Source organism: Amblyomma americanum, chromosome 11 (assembly GCF_052857255.1).
Source record: "Amblyomma americanum isolate KBUSLIRL-KWMA chromosome 11, ASM5285725v1, whole genome shotgun sequence".
Classification (NCBI taxonomy): domain Eukaryota; kingdom Metazoa; phylum Arthropoda; class Arachnida; order Ixodida; family Ixodidae; genus Amblyomma; species Amblyomma americanum.
The window spans coordinates 28,708,848-28,731,675 of NC_135507.1; the positions used below are offsets into that span (position 1 = coordinate 28,708,848).

Sequence of the window (22,828 nt, forward strand, 5' to 3'; positions counted from 1 at the left end):
TTCCGGTCAGCTCATTTTTTGTTACTGCGCAGCATTTCCGTTTTGCGACCAGTCTTTTGCGCGAAAGCTCAAGCGCTGTAGACTTATTCAGTGCTCTTTCAATTCTTTGTTTCGTTTCTTTTTTCTCAAAGCTGTGTTTGGGATCTTTGGAAGCTCGCTGACTGCCCGCAGCGGGGAAGGTTCGGAGACCATTCTGCTCCTGGACGACAAAGGGTGAGGCCTGCTGGTATTTCAATCAATCAATCAATCAATCAATCAATCAATCAATCAATCAATCAATCAAAGAAACAAACAATCAATCCATCAATCAATCAGTGTATCGCTTGATATATCGATGAATTTCTGGTTACTTGTAATTGGTTTTTTGGGGAAAGGAAATGGCGCAGTATGTCTCATATATCGTTGGACACCTGAACCGCGCCGCAAGGGAAGGGACAAAGGAGGGAGTGAAAGAAGAAAGGAAGCAAGAGGTGCCGTAGTGGAGGGCTCCGGAATAATTTCGACCACCTGGGGATCTTTAACGTGCACTGACATCGCACAGCACACGGGCGCCTTAGCATTTTTCCTCCATAAAAACGCAGCCGCCGTGGTCGGGTTCGAACCCAGGAACTCCGGATCAGTAGTCGAGCGCCCTAACCACTCAGCCACCGCGGCGGGGCTCCTTGTACCGTTAGGAATTTGTTTTTCGTTAACTGAATATGTGCATACTTTCGCTCTAGGCGAATAGCTACAACGATGTTCTGCAAAGCGAGTGATGTTTTATAGAATTGAACGTCGCAAAACGACCGAGGCTATGAGAGATGCGGGTGAGAGAGAACAGAATTACAAAAAAGCTTTAGTGGCAGTTTAGAATATTTATGTACAGCATGCGGTTTTGTGCTGCACTCTGAAGAGGAGCCTAGTATAAGGAATAGAAATATATGAACCCGGGGGCGGAGTGAAGGAGATACAGAAGCGAATAGTAAATATATAAGAGAGAACGGGGATAGAGAGGGGGGGGGGGGGCAACGAGATTTAGGGTTGTGACAACAAGAGAAAGTTTGAAAGAAGAAATTGAGTGTTTCGTCGAGCATGATACTATGTGGAGTGACTTATGCGAGGGCCACGTACTAGGTTCAGAATTGTCGTAATCTACATTTACTCTCCTCATGATGTAAGGTAGAAAATGCCGCTAACATCCGAACAGCTTCATCGGGGTCGTAAATATGCAGCTCATAGCGGAAAACATGGACTCACAGCAGACTTCTTAGAATACTGTGCGAGCTATTTACCATCACGAAGATGCACTTCACAGAAGAAAGACGCACAAATTTATCTGACAGGAGCCAGGCAAACAACGACGGGCAACTGTTATGGAAGAGCTGCAGTGGCACTGACGTTTCGGCTTAATTAAAGGCTTGACGATTTGGGGATGGAGTTTGAAGGTGCTGTTTAATATGGTCTCAAGTTTGTCCACCGATTGTAAGGCCTTGTATCTTAACAAAGGGTTAAATAACAGCGGCTGGTTTGTGCGGTCTTGAACAAACTGAGTTCATTGTTGCGGCCGCGGTGGCTGAGTGGTTATGGCGCTCGGCTGCTGACCCGAAAGACGCAGATTTGATCCCAGCCGCGGCGGTAGAATTTCTATGGAGGCGGAATTCAAGACGCCCGTGTACTGCGTCATGTCAGTGCACGTTAAAGAACCCCAGGTGGTCGAAACTTCCGGAGCCCTTCACTACGGTGTCCCTCATAGTTTGAGCCGCTTTGGGACGTTAAACCCGGATAAACCACAAACAATAAACCAGTTGATTGTCGTAGTGTTAACGCGCGTTGAATTCTGATCCCCTGTCGCGTTTCGCCTTGCTGATGTTATCTGCATTTTAGCACGCACTATGTAGTGCTGTCGGTTTAAAAATCGAGTTTATTTGCCGGAAATCCGCCGTCAGTTATGGACGAAAATATAGTGGCATGAGCTGCACGGTCTGCGGCGTTTTTCCTTGTTTACAACTTGCGATGTGCGTCCGGACAGCATTAAAATCGTATTAAAACTTATTTATTTACTATTCTTCGGGTGTGTAGAGGAACAAGGGTGTGTAACCGGCTAATAAACAAATTTCTCAGGAACGCTTAGTTCTATGTTTGTTCGCTGCACTAGATGCATAAAGTGTGCAATTACAACTAGTTTCCCCCGTTATTCACTTGCTGATCATGCTGATTTATAAGGTAGATTGGCTTTTGTTCATATGGACTTTGTTCATATGGTACCCGGCTAATAAACATAAATTTCTCAGGAACGCTTAGTTCTATGTGTGCTCGCTGCACTAGTTGCATAAAGTGTGCAATTACAACTAGTTTCCCCCCTCTATTCACTTGCTGATCATGCTGATTTATCAGGTAGATTGGCTTTTGTTCATATGGACTTTGTTCATTTGGTACCCGGCTAATAAACATAAATTTCTCAGGAACGCTTAGTTCTATGTTTGCTCGCTGCACTAGTTGCATAAAGTGTGCAATTACAACTAGTTTCCCCCTCTATTCACTTGCTGATCATGCTGATTTATCAGGTAGATTTGCTTTTGTTCATATGGACTTTGTTCATACGGTACCCGGCTAATAAACATAAATTTCTCAGGAACGCTTAGTTCTATGTGTGCTCGCTGCACTATTTGCATAAAGTGTGCGATTACAACTAGTTTCCCCCTGTATTCACTTGCTGATCATGCTGATTTATCAGGTAGATTGGCTTTTGTTCATATGGACTTTGTTCATATGGCACCCAGCTAATAAACATAAATTTCTCAGGAACGCTTAGTTCTATGTTTGCTCGCTGCACTAGTTGCATAAAGTGTGCAATTACAACTAGTTTCCCCCTCTATTCACTTGCTGATCATGCTGATTTATCAGGTAGATTGACTTTTGTTCATATGGACTTTGTTCATATGGTACCCGGCTAATAAACATAAATTTCTCAGGAACGCTTAGTTCTATGTTTGCTCGCTGCACTAGTTGCATAAAGTGTGCAATTACAACTAGTTTCCCCCTCTATTCACTTGCTGATCATGCTAATTTATCAGGTAGATTGGCTTTTGTTCATGTGGACTTTGTTCAAATGGTACCCGGCTAATAAACATAAATTTATCAGGAACGCTTAGTTCTATGTTTGCTCGCTGCACTAGTTGCATAAAGTGTGCAATTACAACTAGTTTCCCCCTCTATTCACTTGCTGATCATGCTGATTTATCAGATAGATTGGTTTTTGTTCATATGGTACCCGGCTAATAAACATAAATTTCTCAAGAACGCTTAGTTCTATGTTTGCTCGCTGCACTAGTTGCATAAAGAGTGCAATTACAACTAGTTTCCCCCTCTATTCACTTGCTGATCATGCTGATTTATCAGGTAGATTGGCTTTTGTTCATATGGACTTTGTTCATATGGTACCCAGCTAATAAACATAAATTTCTCAGGAACGCTTAGATCTATGTTTGCTCGCTGCACTAGTTGCATAAGGTGTGCAATTACAACTAGTTTCCCCTTCTATTTACTTGCTGACCATGCTGATTTATCAGGTAGATTGGCTTTTGTTCATATGGACTTTGTTCATATGGTACCCAGCTAATAAACATAAATTTCTCAGGAACGCTTAGATCTATGTTTGCTCGCTGCACTAGTTGCATAAGGTGTGCAATTAAAACTAGTTTCCCCTTCTATTTACTTGCTGACCATGCTGATTTATCAGGTAGATTGGCTTTTGTTCATATGGACTTTGTTCATATGGTACCCAGCTAATAAACATAAATTTCTCAGGAACGCTTAGATCTATGTTTGCTCGCTGCACTAGTTGCATAAGGTGTGCAATTACAACTAGTTTCCCCTTCTATTTACTTGCTGACCATGCTGATTTATCAGGTAGATTGGCTTTTGTTCATATGGACTTTGTTCATATGGTACCCGGCTAATAAACATAAATTTCTCAGGAACGCTTAGTTCTATGTTTGCTCGCTGCACTAGATGCATAAAGTGTGCAATTACAACTAGTTTAACTTGCTGATCATGCTGATTTATCAGGTAGATTGGCTTTTGTTCATATGGACTTTGTTCATATGGTACCCAGCTAATAAACATAAATTTCTCAGGAACGCTTAGTTCTATGTTTGCTCGCTGCACTAGTCGCATAAAGTGTGCAATTACAACAAGTTTCCCCCTCTATTCACTTGCTGATCACGCTGATTTATCAGGTAGATTGGCTTTTGTTCGTTCATATGGTTTTCGTTCAATATGGTCTGATTCCGGCCGGATAGTGACAGCTTGAGACGCCAGGCGGCAGCATTTATTCAGTAGGACATTTAGCGTTTCGCGTCACTTGGTGACCTGTGCTAAGAAGCTGCGGAAAAGCAATTAGAGCATAGGCCTGGACTGACCGTACTAAACAAAAAAGGAAAACAACCTCACTGCTGTTTTTGTTTCGGCGGTCTTATCGGAGGTTAAACAAAAAGAAACATCACTTGTACCATTCGTCCTTCTGTATAAAGTCGGCGGTGAACCGAAGCGGCCGCGTACGATCTTGAATGATCGCACGCGCCTGGCAGCTAATTAGAGGTTCGTCGAAATCGTGCCGCGCGGGCAGCAGCAGCAGCAGTAGCAGCGAACAGGCCGCGTAAGCTAATTAACACTCGAAAAGTTGCCGCGCGCCACTTGCCGAGGAAAGCCCAGTAACAAAAGCTTTTCCCGCCAACCCAGCTAATGAGAAAGCCGGGTCATAATGGAAGCAGCGCAAATAAAAATCGGCCAATAGCGACGAAACGTGCAAAAACGCGCCGTGCTCGCAAGAAGAGAGGAAAACCGCGGCATGCGAGAAGCGGAGTGTTTCGGGAAACTATAGGCGAAATCCAGGCGATCAGCGCGTTTTTAGGGGTTGTTCAGTGAGGCTTGTTTAGTATGCCGCGTTGCATGCGTGGGTGAAAGTTTATCAACCTCTAACTCCCTGCCAGTAACAGCGCTCGGTGTTCACTATTTTCTTTTTCATTAGAGCGTGTTAAGCAGTTTTTTTTCTCTGTGACGTGATGCTTCGAATAATTAATAAGCGGCGTGGCTTGTTATTCCTACGCAGTTTCTGAATCAATGCCGCATCAGCTTATCGAAAACTGTTGAAATTCTTATCCAAAGCGGGCGTTTATAGTGCCACTGTTTGCTTTTTTGAAGTTTAATAATAACAAATAATAACTGGCTTCTGGGGAAAGGAAATGGTTCAGTATCTGTCTCATATATCGTTGGACACCTGAACCGCGCCGCAAGGGAAGGGATAAAGGAGGGAGTGAAAGAAGAAAGGAAGAAAGAGGTGCCGTAGTGGAGGGCTCCGGAATAATCTCGACCACCTGGGGATCTTTAACGTGCACTGACATCGCACAGCACACGGGCGCCTTAGCGTTTTGCCTCCATAAAAACGCAGCCGCCGCGGTCGGATTGCGAAAATCGGTTTTAAGGAAAGGAAATGCCATAGTAATTACTGTCTCGCATATATCGGTGGACACCCGAACTACATACTACCTCAGTTAGTACATTACTAGAAACCATTAATATGCGAATGTCATGAAAACACTGCTTAACATTTACGAAACAAAAATGCGCAACAAAAATGCGGAATAATTAAACAAAACAAAAATTTGCATGGGAAGTTTAACGCCGAACCAGCGTTGGCTCCTGCTGATTGGTGCGAGAGGCTAAATCGTCACCGCTGGCAATCGAAGTGTTTGAAAAATTTCAGGACTGCGCGACACGTTTTTCTCCTTCGGTACTACAGTCTAGCCTCGTTATAACGAAATGGTTCATAAAGATTTAATAAATATAACGAAGGAATGACGATTCCCCTTGGAAGTTCGGTCAACACGCGCTATAACAAAACTACGGCTATAACGAAGTAATCGCCGGGCTCGTTCAACTTCGTTATAACGAGGTTCAACTGTACTATAACAGAGGGGAGAGAGCCTGTCTGCGGAATTTCGCCTTCGTTACGTTGCGTGTGCAGCGCGCGAGGAGGCGTGAAAACGAGAAAAGAGTTAAGACAGAAAGCAGTTTCCGTTGTCTATCCTGTAGAAAAGGCAGCTTGTGCCCGCCTGTGTCTGCACCCAGCGAATGCGAGCGAGTACGAAAATGTTCCGAGAAGCGAGCGGAAGGTCACTTGGTACGACCCGCGCCAAGCTGTATAAGTTGCGAGGGTGTCGGCCAAAAAACGGCGAAAGTATAGCGACAGCCACCCGGAGACGGGTCGATGCGCGTAGGCCGAAAGAGTGAAAAGAAATTTAAAAAAAACGCGCTATCAGCGCTGGCCGCGACCTCTGGAGCAGACGAAAAACATTAAGAGACGAGAAAAACTGCAGAAAACAGCGTAGAGATTATACAAGCCGCTCTGGTCTGTCTTCGCGTGTGCGCGGTGCCTGCGGGAATGCGTGGAATTCGGGCAGGGCTCAACTCCGGAGCACTCTCTCTCTCTCTTTCCCTCTTTCCAGCTTCTCCCTTCTTTCCAATATTCTTTATTATTTTTGCTTTTCCTGTCTGAACGAAGGAAGCTCAAGCGGATCTGCCGGGCGTGTTCTCCGGCGAGACGTGAGAACGCGTGCTCAATGCGTGTCGTTTATTTCCTTTTTTTTCGACTCCGCGGGACCTTATGGCAGGATGGGGATCCTGTCATGGCCGCGTATTGGCGGCTGCCGTGTTCGCTGTTTCGTAGAAGCCGGACGGGGTGCGTCGATACGCGCGCTTCGCGAGCGTTGGTATTAATAAAGCGCGCGCTTTGCTTGCTTTGCTTGCTTGCTTGTTGCTAGTCTTTTTCTCGGGTGCCGCCATCTCGCGGTGATGGTGCACACTTGTCCGGGATCCGTCAGAGCCCTTTCTTTGACATAGCGTTCGGCCACCACAGCCTCCGGGTAGTGATGTTGATTTTGCCGGGATTTTTCTCTAGCGCATAGCGTTGTTCAGTGCGTATGAGTAAAATGCAGTGGACTCACGCGAAGCTGCTTGCTCACACTGATTCTCAGGCGCGTGTCGGTGGTGTTGCCCGTCAAAGGGGCTTGTAGTGGGTTGTAGACGCCGACGTGGCGAAGTTTGTATTGAAGGAGCCCCATATGGCACCCTTGTCCACGCCGCTCCTGTTTTCCATGGTTTCCGCGTTCTCCATCCTTCCTTACTGTCTTCGACGATGTTCGCCATCTTTCACCCTTTACTTTCCTCCTTTCGGTAGTTCAATCTTCCATCGTTTACATTATCTGTGGTGGAGGCTTCTTTTCACCTGCGTAAACAATTCATTGCATTTGATGCTTTTGTATCAATGTAAAGCATCGTTTTCAATGGGCCTGATGTAGCGCTTTGGCGTGCATGTACCTGGCGACATCCTTATTTTGCTCTGTTTATTGCATCAGGTTGTGAACCTTCGGTGGTCCTTTAAGCATCGAACATGGAATCCCAGTGTCTGCTGTATAGAGAACTGGAGTGGCTCTCTATTTATGCCGCTATAGTGTTTCCCTAAAACTTCTCTTCAACTCTTACCTGAGGCGAACATCACAAGTGGGCGCAGCACGTTGAACTCAGCGATGTGATGGGAGCCTTTGGTAGGCACAAAAAGAAGAAAACGATTGTCTTGGAATGCACTAGTATAATTGTAATAATAACTGGTTTTGGGGGAAAGGAAATGGCGCAGTACCTGTCTCATATATCGTTGGACACCTGAACCGCGCCGTAAGGGAAGGGATAAGAGAAGGAGTGAAATAAGAAAGGAAGAAAGAGGTGCCGTAGGGGAGGGCTCCGGGATAATTTCGACCACCTGGGTATCTTTAACGTGCACTGACATCGCACAGCACACGGGCGCCTTAGCGTTTTCCTCCATAAAAACGCAGCCGCCGCGGTCGGGTTCGAGCCCGGGAACTTCGGATCAGTAGTCGAGCGCCCTAACCACTGAGCCACCGCGGCGGGGTAGTAGCTACTGAAATCTCGAAGTGAAATCGAGCGCTGACTCTTTCTTATGAACTAGTTAGTTGTTGCGCATCGTTTTCCAGTTAAGTTGTATATTACTTCAACGATCGTTTGCATCCTGACTGATGATTTACATCAGTAGTTGTGCTGACTCTAGCGTTATGATGTGTCCTGTTGCCGTGCACTTCCAGCGTTGGTGAACCCTGTAAGCGTACCGGTGGACGTGGTTACGCTTACCATAATTTGAGGACTAGAGCACTAGGGCTCATTGGGCGAACGTTGTGCGGGATTTAGTGCCTCGAAGCTGAAAATTGGTTTTTGGGGAAAGGAAATGAACCCGCCGCGGTGGCTCAGTGGTTAGGGCGCTCGACTACTGATCCGAACTTGCCGGGTTCGACCCCCACCGCGGCGGCTGCGTTTTTATGGAGGAAGAACGCTAAGGCGCCCATGTGCTGTGCGATGTCAGCGCACGTTAAAGATCCCCAGGTGGTCGAAATTATTCCGGAGCCCTCCACTACGGCACCTCTCTCTTCCTTTCTTCTTTCACTCCCTCCTTTATCCCTTACCTTACGGCGCGGTTCAGGTGTCCAACGATAAATGAGACAGATACTGCACCATTTCCTTTCCCCCAAAAGCAATTATTATTATTATTAAAGGAAATGGCGCAGTATATGCCACACATCTCGGCGGACACCTGAACCGCGCCGTAAAGGAGGGGGATAAAGGAGGAAGCAAACGAAGGAAGCAAGAAAGAGGTGCCGTAGTGGAGGACTCCGGAATCATTTCGACCACCTGGGGATCTTTAACGCGCACGGGAGCCTTTGCGTTTCGCCACCATCGAAACGCGGCCGCCGCGGTCGGGTTCGAACCCGGCTACTCTGGCTCAGAAGACGAGCGCTGAGCCACCGCGGTGGGTTGAGGGGCGCCGCTAGCCTAGTTGAGGACTCCGGATTTATTTCGATCAGCCGGTGTTCCTCCTTTTTATCACCGTTTCGATCACCTGGAGTTCAGCAGCTTAGCTCTATATACACAGATGCATCGCGAGGAGTACACTTAGAGAACGCGAGTGGGCTTATGCGTTGATATGTCTGCGATGCGCGGAGCTATAAGGCGGGCCGCCAAGGTGTTTTGACATGTTGTATTCGCAAGGGCTTTCCTAGTCGCTGGCCGCGAGTTAGTCGGGCGCACGGCTGGCTTCAGAGAGCGGTGCTGCACTTGAGCAAGGAATGGAGCAGGGGGCCTGTGTCCTCTCGCTTTTGTTAAGTTCAGAGCTCCGAAACCAAGTTCGGGCTGTCGAGCGACGATAAAGGCCGCTTTGTTTCCGCCCGTCCTGCGCTACAAGTGGTACAAGGCGACGTTGACAGCGGTGCGCGAGGCAACTTTGGGGGCGAGATGGTAGCGAAGAGGAGTTACGCGGCCACTCCACTCCTTTCCTGACGCGTTGAAACGAAGTTGCACTATCTGCCTCTCTTTTTCGGGGGTAGAAGAATAGCCGTTAGCGTTGACGACGTGTGCTGGAGGAGAGGCGTCGACGCCTCCGGTCTTCCCGTGCGTGTGGCTGCGAGTTGTGGTCTGAAATGTCCACTTTACTAGCCCTTTAGTGGCACTGGTCGGCTCCTGAGAGGGTTTAGAAACTCGCTGTTTCTGTGCCGTGCGCAGTTCCTGGTTTTTCTCACTCCTGTGAGAATATTCGGCATCTCCTTGCACGAAGACATTACAGTTCTCCACTTGAATGCTCTAAACACCTTATGATCCCGTAGCTTTAGAAAAAGTCTAGAAAATGGATGTTCACTGTGATTATTTCATAAACTGTAAAACAGAAAGGAGTAAAAAGGGCGTAAGCTATCCTCTTACTATCCTTACTATATCTTACTATCCTCTTAATACTTGCTATCCTCTATCCTCTACCCATTTTATCGAAAGGGTGTGAACCAGATAGCAGCCTTACTACCTTTATACTCTCATATAAGCGCATTCGTGTTTAGAGTGTGGTTCAAAAGGTATCTTGGATAAAAAATATCGAAAACGAAGGAACGCAGAGAGAGGTTGTTTTCCTACTCTTTAATGCGTTAGCATTAGTATCTTCGTGGAGCCAAAATGCGTCGTCGGTTTCAAAATTCGCCCATTGGCTGAAGGGAAGTAGCGTCAGCAGACCGGTAATGACGTCACTTCCAGCTGACACGAGCTAATGCTCTGACATTGGGAAGAGATCATTGAATTCGGTGTCGCTGTGAATTTTCAAGTCTGCTTTTGAAATACGCACTGCGTGCGATGGGTACACCAAGAACAGCAGCTAACATTTTTTTCTTTTTGTACTTTTCCTTTTGTAGTTTTTAGCATTCATTAATTTCTCGCCTAAAACGCCCCTTTTTGCCATGCAACGGAAGGAGATTACAAATTTTGCTTCTCTCTACACGTCAGGCAGTGGATATGCTGTCGAGGGTAGCCTTATAGTAGACGCTCATAAGGTGGCGATGTGAACGACGACGTGTTCTTCGCACATTTCGGGTCCCGTTTCATTCCTAATACCCAATGCCAATCTGGTCCCTCGTTGGCGCTCCTCGCACTTAGGAGCTGCCGAGGATTTAGTTCTCATTCATTTTGCCTGGACGGGAACGATGCTTAGATTGAAAACAGCAACGCCGCGGTGGCTCAGTGGTTAGGGCGCTCGACTACTGATCCGGAGTTCCCGGGTTCGAACCCGACCGCGGCGGCTGCGTTTTTATGGAGGAAAAACGCTAAGGCGTCCGTGTGCTATGCGATGTCAGTGCACGTTAAAGATCCCCAGGTGGTCGAAATTATTCCGGAGCCCTCCACTACGGCACCTTTTCTTCCTTTCTTCTTTCACTCCCTCCTTTATCCCTTCCCTTACGGCGCGGTTCAGGTGTCCAACGATATATGAGACAGATACTGCGCCATTTCCTTCCCCCTCCCCCCCAAAAAAACCAACGCCACCGCCCTGCTGGAAGCCGTAGCAAGTAAATCTTGCATAGTGTCGTGTGTGCTTGGCTAAGCATGTGGTTATTAAGTAAGACTATCCCATGCTTCTTACCTTTTTTTCCCCCTACAGCTGCCCCGTGGAGCCTGCCGTATTCCAAGGATTCGAGAGAGCTGCCGGTTCCAAGTCCCTGATGGCCCCGTTCCAGGCGTTCCGCTTCGCTTCGGACAGCACGGTCAAGTTCCAGATGACCGTGTCCTTCTGCCTGGACGTCTGCCCGCCGGTACGTGGCACTAAATCCATATTGCATGAGTAAGCTTATGACATCAAGTTTTGACATCAGCTTATGACGTCAATGTGACATTAATTTTTTTAAATATTGAAACATTCTGGCGCTACCAGAATAAATGATATTGACGCACGACCAATTCTAGATTGTTTTTAATAGTCTATGAAGAATATATGTTGAAGTAGCTGAACTATAGAATACGGCAGAGGACTGGGCACATTGTCCTGAATTCTTCGAGACACAAAATTCTAGCCTTCAGTGCATCAGTAATAAGTTTATTGTCTGTACGATATTAATAGTGCGACTGACGGTTTTACTACATATTGCATGATATCTGATCTCAATAAAGAAATAAAAACTGCTTGTCGACTTGACGGAAATTTCATTTTGACATGAGAGAGTGAAGTGCTGAAGGGGGCACATCTCAGAATAACAACTTAATAATCTTGTGGGCCAGACCTGCAATCTAAGTGATGAATTTCCGAAGACTGGGTATTATACTGAAGTTTCAAAGGTGAACATTACTGTGATGCGTGTAATCTTTAGATTCAGCGGGTACAAGCTTTCCCTGCCCTGGTGATCGGCGTAATCAGGGTGAAATGCTTGGGAAATGGGTCTTTGACGCCACCTTGAGCAAAACGATAAACACCTTGTGCCATGGCGCTGTTTGGCCGCAGATACCCTTGCGCCATGAAAATTAACCGCCACCACCACCACCACCACCATCATCATCATCATCAGTCTTTAGATTCAGTGCATACCTTGCGTATAACTTTCGTGGTGGCAAGGGCAGATAAGATGGATTTCTTGAGAGTAAAATGTGAACGAGGGGCGGTGGAGGAGCCCAGTCCGCCGGCCAGGGTTCTGGCAAGAGGACTTGTATTGCGTGTTCACTGTCTGCTTTGCATTTCTTTATGGGACAACTTTCCCCCGCCCTTTTCATTTGTCACTGATCCGGAGTTCCCGGATTCGAACCCAACCGCGGCGGCTGCGTTCTTGTGGAGGCAAAACGCTAAGGCGCCCGTGTGCTGTGCGATGTCAGTGCACGTTAAAGATCCCCAGGTGGTCGAAATTATTCCGGAGCCCTCCACTACGGCACCTATTTCTTCCTTTCTTCTTTCACTCCCTGCTTTATCCCTTCCCTTAGGGCGCGGTACAGGTGTCCGCCGATTAATGAGACAGATACTGCGCCATTTCCTTTCCACAAAAACCAATTATTATTATTATTATTTTCACTTGTCGCTATGTTTCCTCTTTCAGCCCAAGTGCGGCAACGACGACCAGCAGCAGCACTCGGCGACCGAAGGCCGCTCTGGTCGACGTCGCCGTTCGGCCAGCGCTGACACCGACGCCCTGGACCTGCAGGCGGGAGACGTGGTCACCGACGTCACCATGGAGACGGCGCTGTTCGTGGTCCACAACTTGACCCCGTCTCCGCAGGCGTCCTACGACGCGGGCAGCCTTGGAAGGGACACCAAAGGTCAGCCTCCCAGAAGGCGAAGATCTTTAATGCAAGAGATACTTGAAGACGGTGGGTCACGCATGTAGCGAGGAAAAAACAAAACATACTAGAGCGAAAGGCGCGGCGTCACATTTCGCGAAGCCTGGGAATAGTCGGTGGAATTTTCGAGTCGGTTTGCGATTTCGCTCGCTGTGGGCTTTGCCCTTACTTACGCTCTATAAGAAAGTTTCAGCGAGAGTGATAAATTTAGGCGGCTCAGTTCCAGGGCGGAAATACGCTGCTGTGAAGCTTTAATACAACTGTCCGTTTGCCAGGCTTAGCCGCTGAGGAAGAATGCAACCGTTACAGAGAAGTGGGATAGCAAAGAAACCAGCAAGGTACAGTCGTGAACACTATTAAAGGGAACAAACTTTTGCGCTCAAAATTACAAGTTTTCTTTTTTATTTCCCCACCAAATTTGAGATTGCCTTTTGAATCTTATACATCGAGAGGAAAACTAGTTAGAAAGCAGAAAAAAATGCAGAACTTGTCACGCTTAATTACAGAGTAATCAATAAATGAATGCTCAATATTTATTCCTCCTTATATTGCTCACAACTCTACCCTGCTTGCCGCGCATGCTAGTTAGTGCACAGTGGTCATATAAGAACAACAATGCTATTGCTGGTAGCCCGAATTTTTATAATTTTCTCGCGACTTCCGGCAAACTTTTTAAAACACATCTGGAGTGCTAAAAGCTTTTTCCTTGCATTTCCGCGGGGTTAATGGATTTTCCTATTCATATTTGGTTTCGAGCCCGCCCTATGGGGACCCGTACCGGAACCTTAGTGGGAGTGGAGGTACCAAAATTAATTTTTTTTTGCCTGTGCTGTAGCGGCACTCTTTCGCGGATAGCGGAAGGGCTATGTCGTGAGCACACACTTTAGCGAAGACGTTTACTTGTCTTGCTCAAGCGTTTTATTTTAGTAGTCCAGGGTTGGACGCCGCTGTGGCTCAGTGGTTAGGGCGCTCGACTACTGATCCGGAGTCCCCGGGTTCGAACCCGACCGCGGCGGCTGCGTCTTTATGGAGGAAAAACGCTAAGGCGCCCGTGTGCTGTGCGATGTCAGTGCACGTTAAAGAACCCCAGGTGGTCGAAATTATTCCGGAGCCCTCCACTACGGCACCTATTCTTCCATTCTTCTTTCACTCCCTTCTTTATCCCTTCCCTTACGGCGCGGTTCAGGTGTCCAACGATATATGAGACAGATACTGCACCATTTTCCTTTCCCCCTAAAAACCAATTATTATTATTATTATTATTATTATTATTATTATTATTATTATTATTATTATTATTATTATTTTATATTATTATTATTATTATTATTATTATTATTATTATTATTATTATTATTATTATTATTATTATTATTATTATTATTGGACGAAACATCGTCTCGCGAGGCAGGAATATTCGCGAAGTTAGATTAACAGTCGCCAAGAGAAGAATGAAAAAAAACTAAGTGCTCTCTCGGGACCCTTACAGTCCCGTTACTCACAACGAAAGCTGAGGACGGGTTACATCTTGTGTACCGAATGATCGCGCATAGAAGGCACGTGAAACTCAGACTTGCACGTCTGTGCGCGTGCGTGTGTGAGTGCGTGTGTGCGGCGGGGGATGTGAATAAGTAGGTGAATGAATGTCGGATGGGGGTAACTTGTGTACACAATGATCAGGACTTGAGCCGACACGATAGCGATTTCTACATGGCGCTGATTGTAGCTGATTATCAGCATGTTGAGGTCCACTTTACCTGTGATGCTCATAAATGTAATTGGACGCCGTACGTTCTTTGATCAAGCTATATTTTGATGTTTTGCTTTGAAAATTATCTCTGTCGTTCCCACATTCCCCGGCGTATTAAAGGCCGAAAACTGCCTGGGCGAAAAACACGACAGACAATTTTTTTGTGGTCAGAAGATATTGTTGTAGTATTTCCGGCCATGAACTTGTACTAACATTGGAAACTTTTATAGTAACAACCGAATTTTCTATAGGATTCCGCTGTCCCTTGTGGTAGTGACTGAGGTACAGAATTTTTCTGGAAATAAATGTTACAGGACTGGAAAAAAATAGTGCAATTTTGGAATTTTTTTTCTTGACGACACAATATTTCGGATTATTTTGGACACTACTTTCTCATTTTTGTCAATTCGGGTCAGTGCAGCACATTCTAGATGACACCATGATTTCTGGGTTCTTCCAGCGTATTTTCACCTGACATCACATTACTCTTGCGCGTTATTTGAGGAAACTCGCGCAAGTTTAACGTCGTAGTCATTAAAAATTCCTTCAAAAAGCTTAACACATTTGACGTGTGTTCTCCAGCTGCGAGCCAGAATGAAGTACGATGAATGCGTCAAACGTCGGTTCACGTCGACCAGTCGGTACGGGAAATTTTTTTTTACTCAAGAGCCACGATTTAACTTCGTTGCGGTTGGCGCGCGCGCAATTTATAAATTGTTCCGCACGGCGGCACGTTTTTCTTCCTGTTTGCCGCTCTTCGCTGCCGAACGAGCACTGCTTTATCGGCGCCCATATATTACGCCCGCGTTTTTGGAGAACCCGTATACTTTAAAAGAACACCGTGGAAGGAAATTCGCGAATCGCGCTCGAGAGGTGGACACACACACCGAAAGCAGTAACAAGAGAGGCTTAAGAATGTGAGCAACGAAGACGCGGAGAACGGATGGCAGGACTGGCCCCACTCTGTCACTGGAAGAGTCATGCATTATTCAGTCCCGGCCCACCGCGAACCGAAGAGCGCTTCCATGCGCACAGCCGAACAGCGCGAAAGAGGGCGTCATTTATATCGGTTTGTCCGTCGGAGGAATCGCGCGAGGCGGACAAATGAAGCAAGAAGAAAAAAGGTGACCGAAGATCTGGATTCGATGCGCGCCGAGAAAGCAAAGGAGCTCAGTAACCAACGCGGACGCCACCATCTATTCGAAGGGGGGGTCCTTACGCTTCTTGGGCTTTGGGGCACGTATAGGGGAATGCTTTTGCCCCTGCAGCAAAGAAGTGGTCAGAAGCAAAGGGCTCTGAGCTGAGTGACTGTATTTGTTCACTTCTCGTTGATATGCTTGTTATTGTTTTGCGCATTCGTTATTTTTGTGCAGCATTTTAAAGTATTTCAATTTCTGTAATGATCGCTAGACTCACTAATGAAATTCTAATTTTATGCCTATCGATATGCGATATATTAAAATGTATATTAGATGTTCGTCCCCACAGTTTCAAAAACCGACATGCACTATTGCGCGAAGCGTGCATCACGTTTCGGCATCCGGGATTGTGGCATTATTAAAACTGTTCGCTAGGCTTTTTGGGACACTACCGCTTTATCGTACTCGAATTTATGAGCATGTTTCAAATGTTAAAGAATTGAAACTTTGTGTTCCGCTTAACATACGCGTAAGATGTTGTGCATTTCCTTTGCGTAAAAATCACCGCAAGTTCAGAGGCCACAAAGCGCCGCCCACTCTTCTGTGCGTCGCATTTTACGCTGGCACGATTCTCCTCGACGCTATTCTCTTGTGTGCTCTCTTTTACTCTGCTCTAAGGTGTCTTAAGGCTGCCATTGTTTGAAATTACTATAATGCAATAGCATTAGAAGCCTCATCGGGAAAAAAGTGTGTCGTCGGACGCCGAGTTCGCTGATTGGCTGGATGGGAGGGACGTCACGAGAAGGAAGCAGTGCCATGGACTAGAGAAAAGTTACTTAACCAGGCCTGAAATGACGTCACTTCTGCCATTGGATGGAGGGAAGTGGCGTCACACGACCTAAGCACTTCCATTGGCTGAAGAAAAGTGCCGTCACCAGACCGGAAGTGACGCCACTTCCGCCATTGGATATAAGTAAGTGACGCCACCCAACCGAAAAACTTCCATTGGCTGAAGAAGTGTGGCGTCTCCAGACCGGATGTGACGTGACTTCCGGTGGCGGCATCGACAGATGCTATCTCATTGCCAACACATGATGTTATTAGGTGTCCCTGATAATTTTTTAGGGACCTTGCACGCGCGATTCGCGTGGCCAGCGGTGAAATCGTTGGCGTTCTCGCCTAGCCCGCAATGACGCAGATGCCCTCTCACTGCCTTCTCTCTCTCTTCGCTTCTGTTTTTTTTTCTTCTTCTCAAACCTGCAGGCGTCTCCCAGAACAGGATGCCCCGCAACGCCGTGTGCCTGACGCGCCCCGTGGTCTACACGCTCGCGAGCTTGATCGGCGTCGTGCAAGCGCTCATCCTCGGCTCCTGCTGCATGCTGCTCTTCGTCAACCGGAAGTGGCGACTTACACGGAAGCGCTTGGCCGCCATGCACGCGTCCAGCAGCCGCGCTTCCGTCTCCAGCAAGTCGGAACTCTTCCTCAGGACGTAGTAGCGACGGCTGCGCCACCTCTTTATCATCCGCCCTGGGCTCCACCGGCCGCTGTTAGAAGAATGTGTACGCGGTCGTCTTGGGACGCTCCTGCCATTTTTTGGGGGGTAAATTAACCCGAGCGGGAACGATGCAGCCACTCCGCATGGCGGGACCGTCTGTCAAGGAAATGGTACACTGGCGTCACCTGTCGGCAGTTGAGAGAAGCTCGATAACAGGCAGAAGTCATGAAACGCTGTTTGCTCCCGTTAGCGCCTCAGTATTTTAGCCCTCTCTGTTCGACACTGGAAACACGGTAGAATATTGATCGACCGGTTCTAATAATTACGATATTGCACCGCTTTGCTGCACTAGAGTCGCTCGAATCGTGTTCGGGTCGTCTTCGTTGTCGACGCCATTACTTTCATAAGTGAATGAAACAGCTGCAGCCAATCGGGAACAAGGTCGTCAACCGTAGTCTTGCGCGTTTTTCCTCGGAACAAAGCTACAGAAAATGCGCCTTTTAGCACATATAGGATTACTGTAGGCTGCTGCAATTAGCAACGTGAGAAAACTTGCTCCTTAGTGCCGAGCGTGTAGAAAGCATCCGACGCATCTGCTGATTCGACATTGTCGAAGTGTACTGGCTTCGTTTCCCGGAATATGTGGCGACCTTCCCAGTTTCAAGTTGCCCCGAAAACTGCCTGTCAAACTGCAGTTGCACGCTACATGCAGTTACCGTGAAAGGTTATTATAATTTTGTGTTGAGTGCATTAACAAAATGTCAATCTCTGCGCGGTAAGGAAACGATGAATGTAAACAGTTTTAGGCAGCGGTTCTTGTATTTTTTTCGACTGCCAGAAATGTTACTGGATAGGAAAGTATCATAGGCTTACCAAACGGCATTTAGGGCGTTCCTAGGCATGTGACCTCTCACTGTCAAAAGTCTGCAAATGTGTAATAGTACTATTGCGCATTCGTACTCCCGCCCCATAGTTTGTCGGGGCAGGATATGGAATGTAAGTGTAATTCCTGGCGCTCATTTTATCCCGTACCAGCGTCTCCGTCTACTCGCCTGGTATGTAATCTGCCGCAAGAGGCCGCTGGCCGCACACTGACCTTTGAACTCTGCCGAGTAGGCCTAGCATGCAGTGTAGTCGCACGGCCGTCCATTCAACGAGAATGCGTAGTGTAATTGACAAGTTATCGACTTGAACCGAAAAAAATGTCACGGCGCCTTTCACAGGAGCAAAGGAAAAGCGCTGGCTGCATTTTTTGTGCATTTTATTAATTAATGAAAGACTACCGCCGTTCTCAAAATCGGAGCGCAGGTCCAGGTCAGATTCTACGGAGAGCATGGGCGTGGTGAAAGGATGCTGAGAAGAAATGCTGAAGTCATTTTCAGTCAGGCATGTCAGAACTTCCTGGGCGCGGTGCCATTTTCACGGGGGAAGACGGGGGGGGGGGGGGGGGGTCAGTAACTGCGCATATTACGATGGTGACGTCACGGGCACAAAAAGCTTGAGTGAACCGGCTCTACATGTACTGTCCATGCTTATTACGTCGATGTGGGGTACCTTTGTTTCCTCGCAGGTTTCGTGTGAGTGAGTGCGAGTCTGAGGATACTAGGGCTGTAAGTTTTACGTTGATAGAATTTCTGATGCTTTCCAAGAATCATTTTTCTTTTCTTTAGCAATGGGGAACATGCTTTTCAGCGTGCTCGGAAATTCCTGATGTTGGATTTTCCCAACGGATCTTGTTTTGCGTCCAGCTAAGAAATAAAGGGCCAAAATAAGCACGAACCGCGTCTGTTTTACAATGCGAACAGTTTGCGAATTGTTGACGGCTTCGTGAAAGCCTTCCAAACGCCAGATTTTATTTACGGCATATAAATGTGTGGATTTCATTTCTCAGATGCTCCAGTGACGCGATGGTGTGGTGTCATGACTGTAGTAACTCAGCACGTGATACGCATTTGCACTTAAACGTCAAGCAGAAACAGGTGTGTCATAAAATAAACTTCTGTTAAGCTGAGATTCACATGTGAAAAAAAAACTCAATGGTAAAGTGCTGAGACATTGTTAAAATGCTTAGAATTTGTGCATTAACTTGGTTAGTTCTTCATTAGCATCGAGGCGGAAGCTGCTGTTTTTTTTCAGCAGTCATCGTCATAGTTCACCTTTCGTCTTTTACATAATTTCTCGCGTTATGTGTCGCATTATGCTTGTTTCTCCTTTATTTTTTTTTTCTGGTGCTACTTTACTGTCTTTCCCTCAAACATCCACCGATTTCTTTGCTTGCTGTACATATATTTGCTGTGGAGGTCTATGCATTAGTTAAGTGGTGTGAATTTTGACGCTCATAATGTAATAGCATGCCTGCGACCGCATGCTGAAGTGGGGGCGCAGTGGGTGTTTATGTTGTTGCATATATATTTTTGTGAAAATGTGCGCGTGTGTCGAGTTTCATGATTATGTACGCCCCCTTGAATGTGAGCATACGGTTCCGGTCACTCTACTTCATTTTGGTGCCCCGCAAACAAAACACGATGCGCATGCGGCGGTGTTAGACATGCTGTTTGTGAAGAACTGACCGAAAAGAAACAGAAGAAAAACGTAAAATGGTAAAAATTTCATCCTGCGGGAAGAATGGTGCCCAGCTGTGCGAACGTTGCCGGTTATGACCGTGCATAAATTAAGACCTTCAGCAAAGCACTGATCAATTTTTCCGTGGAACCAAACTACTGTAAATGGTTTTATTGTTTGCACATGTCCTGAACCATGGCTACTTACATTATGGGTGCCATCGAAATGTGCCGACGGTTGTAGGTTACAGCGACGACTTTTTGTGGTGGCTGAAAAAAAGAGTTAGAATATCTGTGTTCTCATTAACCTATGTTATTTTGCTACTGTCTTTTATTCATGTGTTTCTCTGAATTTTTTTTCCGAACTCGTGTTTGTGTTGTTGCATGCTGTTGACCGCGAAATACTCACTGCTCTTGGTTCATCTGCCCTTTTTTCTCAAAAGCTGCGTTGCTGGTTTGTCTATACTTCCTGAGTGAACGAAAGTTGAACACATCGGGATTCTCGCGCTGTTCAGTAGCATCTCTTCTCCAGCGATAGCCGCAGCTCCCGAATGGCGAAAAAGTAGTTCCTAAACTAGACTGTAGATGTCTCGACTGATGGTGCGACCGCAGCGCCGAACACAACTTGAACAAAGGCTCACATTGGGGTAGAGCGTTCTGCGTCACGTTCGCTAAAGCACGTCACGAGGGCAGTCCGACGCCTACCTGGCTTTTCTCAATTCTGAGGGGGCCGAGTTTGTTTTCGCGTGAGAAAATGCTAGCGTGTTTGTTTGTGTGTATCTACGTGCCCGTTTACTACGTAAAAAAAGGTCACGTGACGTAGCTATGGTTTCCATACTTTAACAACAAGGTCTTAGTACTAGTGTGTCATCAGCAGCGGCTAATCTTAGGGACGTCACTGCTGTACGGAACAGTAGAACTTAATAGCGCTGGGGTTACCGTGCTTTCATTACCGTCGCCTTCCACATTCCAAGAAATAAGTGCGCATGCGCGGGACGCGAGCCCTAAGCTAGGTAGGTTGGCAGTAGCGGTGAATGTAGCGGTGTATCATAACGTTAAGTTAAAGCGGCCAGTTACTACACTAAACGTCCCTGATGTACGAAAGATGACTCTGGTATGGAGGTTTAATGAAGTCGCCTAAGTGACGCACTTTGGAGCTAGTAAGGAGGCGTCTGTGCCGTGTAGTCGCATGTTTTTCGAGGCAAAACGCTCGTACGAGTATACAAGTAGAAATACAGCAGCATGGCTCTAACTGAGGAGCTGTTTTATGATTTTATTCTGCTTTACGATGCAGCACCAGTCGAACCCTACAAACACGTTATTGGATCCTCATAGTGATTCAAACAAGGCAGCTGTGAAGGCATGGACACTTGTAAAAGACGGCGGTTGTAGACCTATAGCCAGAAGAGACAAGGATGGGTGCGAGAGAGTTTTTTTTTTTTTGTCGCCGTGGTCATTCGTGCCAAATAAACTTTACAACTCTTTTCGCTGGACGGGTTGGCCTCTAGGTGTCAATGCGCATCAGGTTTCCTAGGTCGCATCGAGCACTACCTGGTTGGGGGATTGTTTTTCATTGTTGCCTGCGCGGAATGTTATGTCTGTAACGTCGCTTTCGTCCAATCCTGAATGCAACCAACCAGGTCAAGGCATCTCTGTCTTCGTTTTTTTTTTCCTTTGTAGTGCTTTCTGGTAGACAGACACAGCACTGGTTTGACAAATCGCCGGAGCCGCTATGGGCTTCAATCCAGGTTTCTTTAACCGGTGTTGCGTCTGTGCGGTGGGGCTCTTTCCTGGTGCTCATGCCCTAAGCAATTCTCTTTCTGGATTCTCCTGTCCACAAGGGTCAGTCACCTCAGAATATGTTGGCATGACGTCACAGTGTCACTGCGATGTTTAGAGGACTGGCAAACGATGCGTTCACATTACACGTTGCGTGCTCACATGGGTGCTTGTTGTCCTGTTCAATCTCTTTTATTCTTATTTTTCTTTTGCCACAGAGAATTCAGCATCCACCTGTGTGAAGTGCTGGGCATTTCAAACCTCTGCTATTTCACCAGCAGTAACCACTTCGTACATATACAGAGTGTGGGGTGCTAAACGGAAATGGTCCACCGGGATTTCCTGTTCAAGAGGGATGCATGTGCTCAGTGCTTAAATGGATCCCGTGAGGGCTGGAACAGGAGAGTTGTCACTGCTCTTACGACTGCAGTATTCCAAATGATTCCGCGACTAAACACGCGTTTTTCTTGGCGATGTGCTGTCGTGAGTGCCACTCGTACACTGTTGTATGACATGAGTTCTTGACATCAACTTATCCATGTAGTGGAAAAGAGTTTTTTTTTTTTACCAACGTTTCCTTGGTGATTTGTCGGCCACGGAGTGTTTGTTCCTGGTCGCAAGTTACTGTTGCAGGCAGCTAGTTATCGGCGTTGAATACTCTTTTCTTTGTTTTACGTTTGGTTGTGTATTTAGTCCATGCCTGTCTTCCGCGAAGATGTATTTGTTTTGTGGTAAGTGCGCTAAAAAAATAAGCAGAACTTCGGTGCGCGCGATCTGTGCGCAGGCAACTTTATATTTCTTTTTTGCGTGTCTGTGTGTGTTACCGTATTGTGTATACGAAGTGAGTAGCATGGATTTTTCCTAATGATTTCATACTCAACGCTTACCGTTATGAGACTGAGGGGATCCTTATGCCCTATGTGTTTGCTGAAGCTGTATTTTTTTAGCTTCTGTGCCGCCGGTGTGCTTAGTTTTTTATTATTATTACTTTTGAATTGTTCTTTGCGTGCTATTTTGTAAGCAAAAGAAGAGTGCAATAAAATGCCCCATACCATCTTGGAATGTTTGCGTCTTTTTCTTTACACGCTGTGTCATCTAAGCCAGCATAGCATACTTAAGGTAAAGCGGTTTAGTTAGCGATGTGTTCAAAGCTGAAAGCTGAGACACTGTATTTAGTCTTGCTGTACGTAGTAGGATACGATTCACAGAAACAGCAGTTACCAACAACTGCATATAGCTCTCAGTCACAGTAGAAAGCGAAGTGGACATTTTAATGTGTAACTTAATAAAAAGAAAAACCGCAAATATCAAAAGTATTTGACTTAAACTTTCGTCTTGTGGTTCATTTTTGCTTAGCTATGAAGCAAATATGCGTAGCAACGATACGGAACACAGCAGTTTCAGAGAAGTGAGGACGGGCGCTGTTTGGGCT

The 22,828-nt window shown here is 46.5% G+C and overlaps 1 protein-coding gene across 1 annotated transcript in view; it reads left to right on the plus strand.

Annotated features, from left to right (window-relative positions):
* Window positions 1-22,456, plus strand: part of LOC144111267 (uncharacterized) — a 242,809-nt gene extending 220,353 nt beyond the window's left edge. Inside the window, exons 11-14 of the mRNA XM_077644496.1 lie at window positions 132-213; window positions 11,015-11,165; window positions 12,432-12,651; window positions 16,825-22,456. Coding sequence (XP_077500622.1) covers window positions 132-213; window positions 11,015-11,165; window positions 12,432-12,651; window positions 16,825-17,054 — 683 coding nt within the window. The 3' untranslated portion in view covers window positions 17,055-22,456. The remainder of the gene's footprint in view (window positions 1-131; window positions 214-11,014; window positions 11,166-12,431; window positions 12,652-16,824) is intronic.
* Window positions 22,457-22,828: the final 372 nt, after the last annotated feature.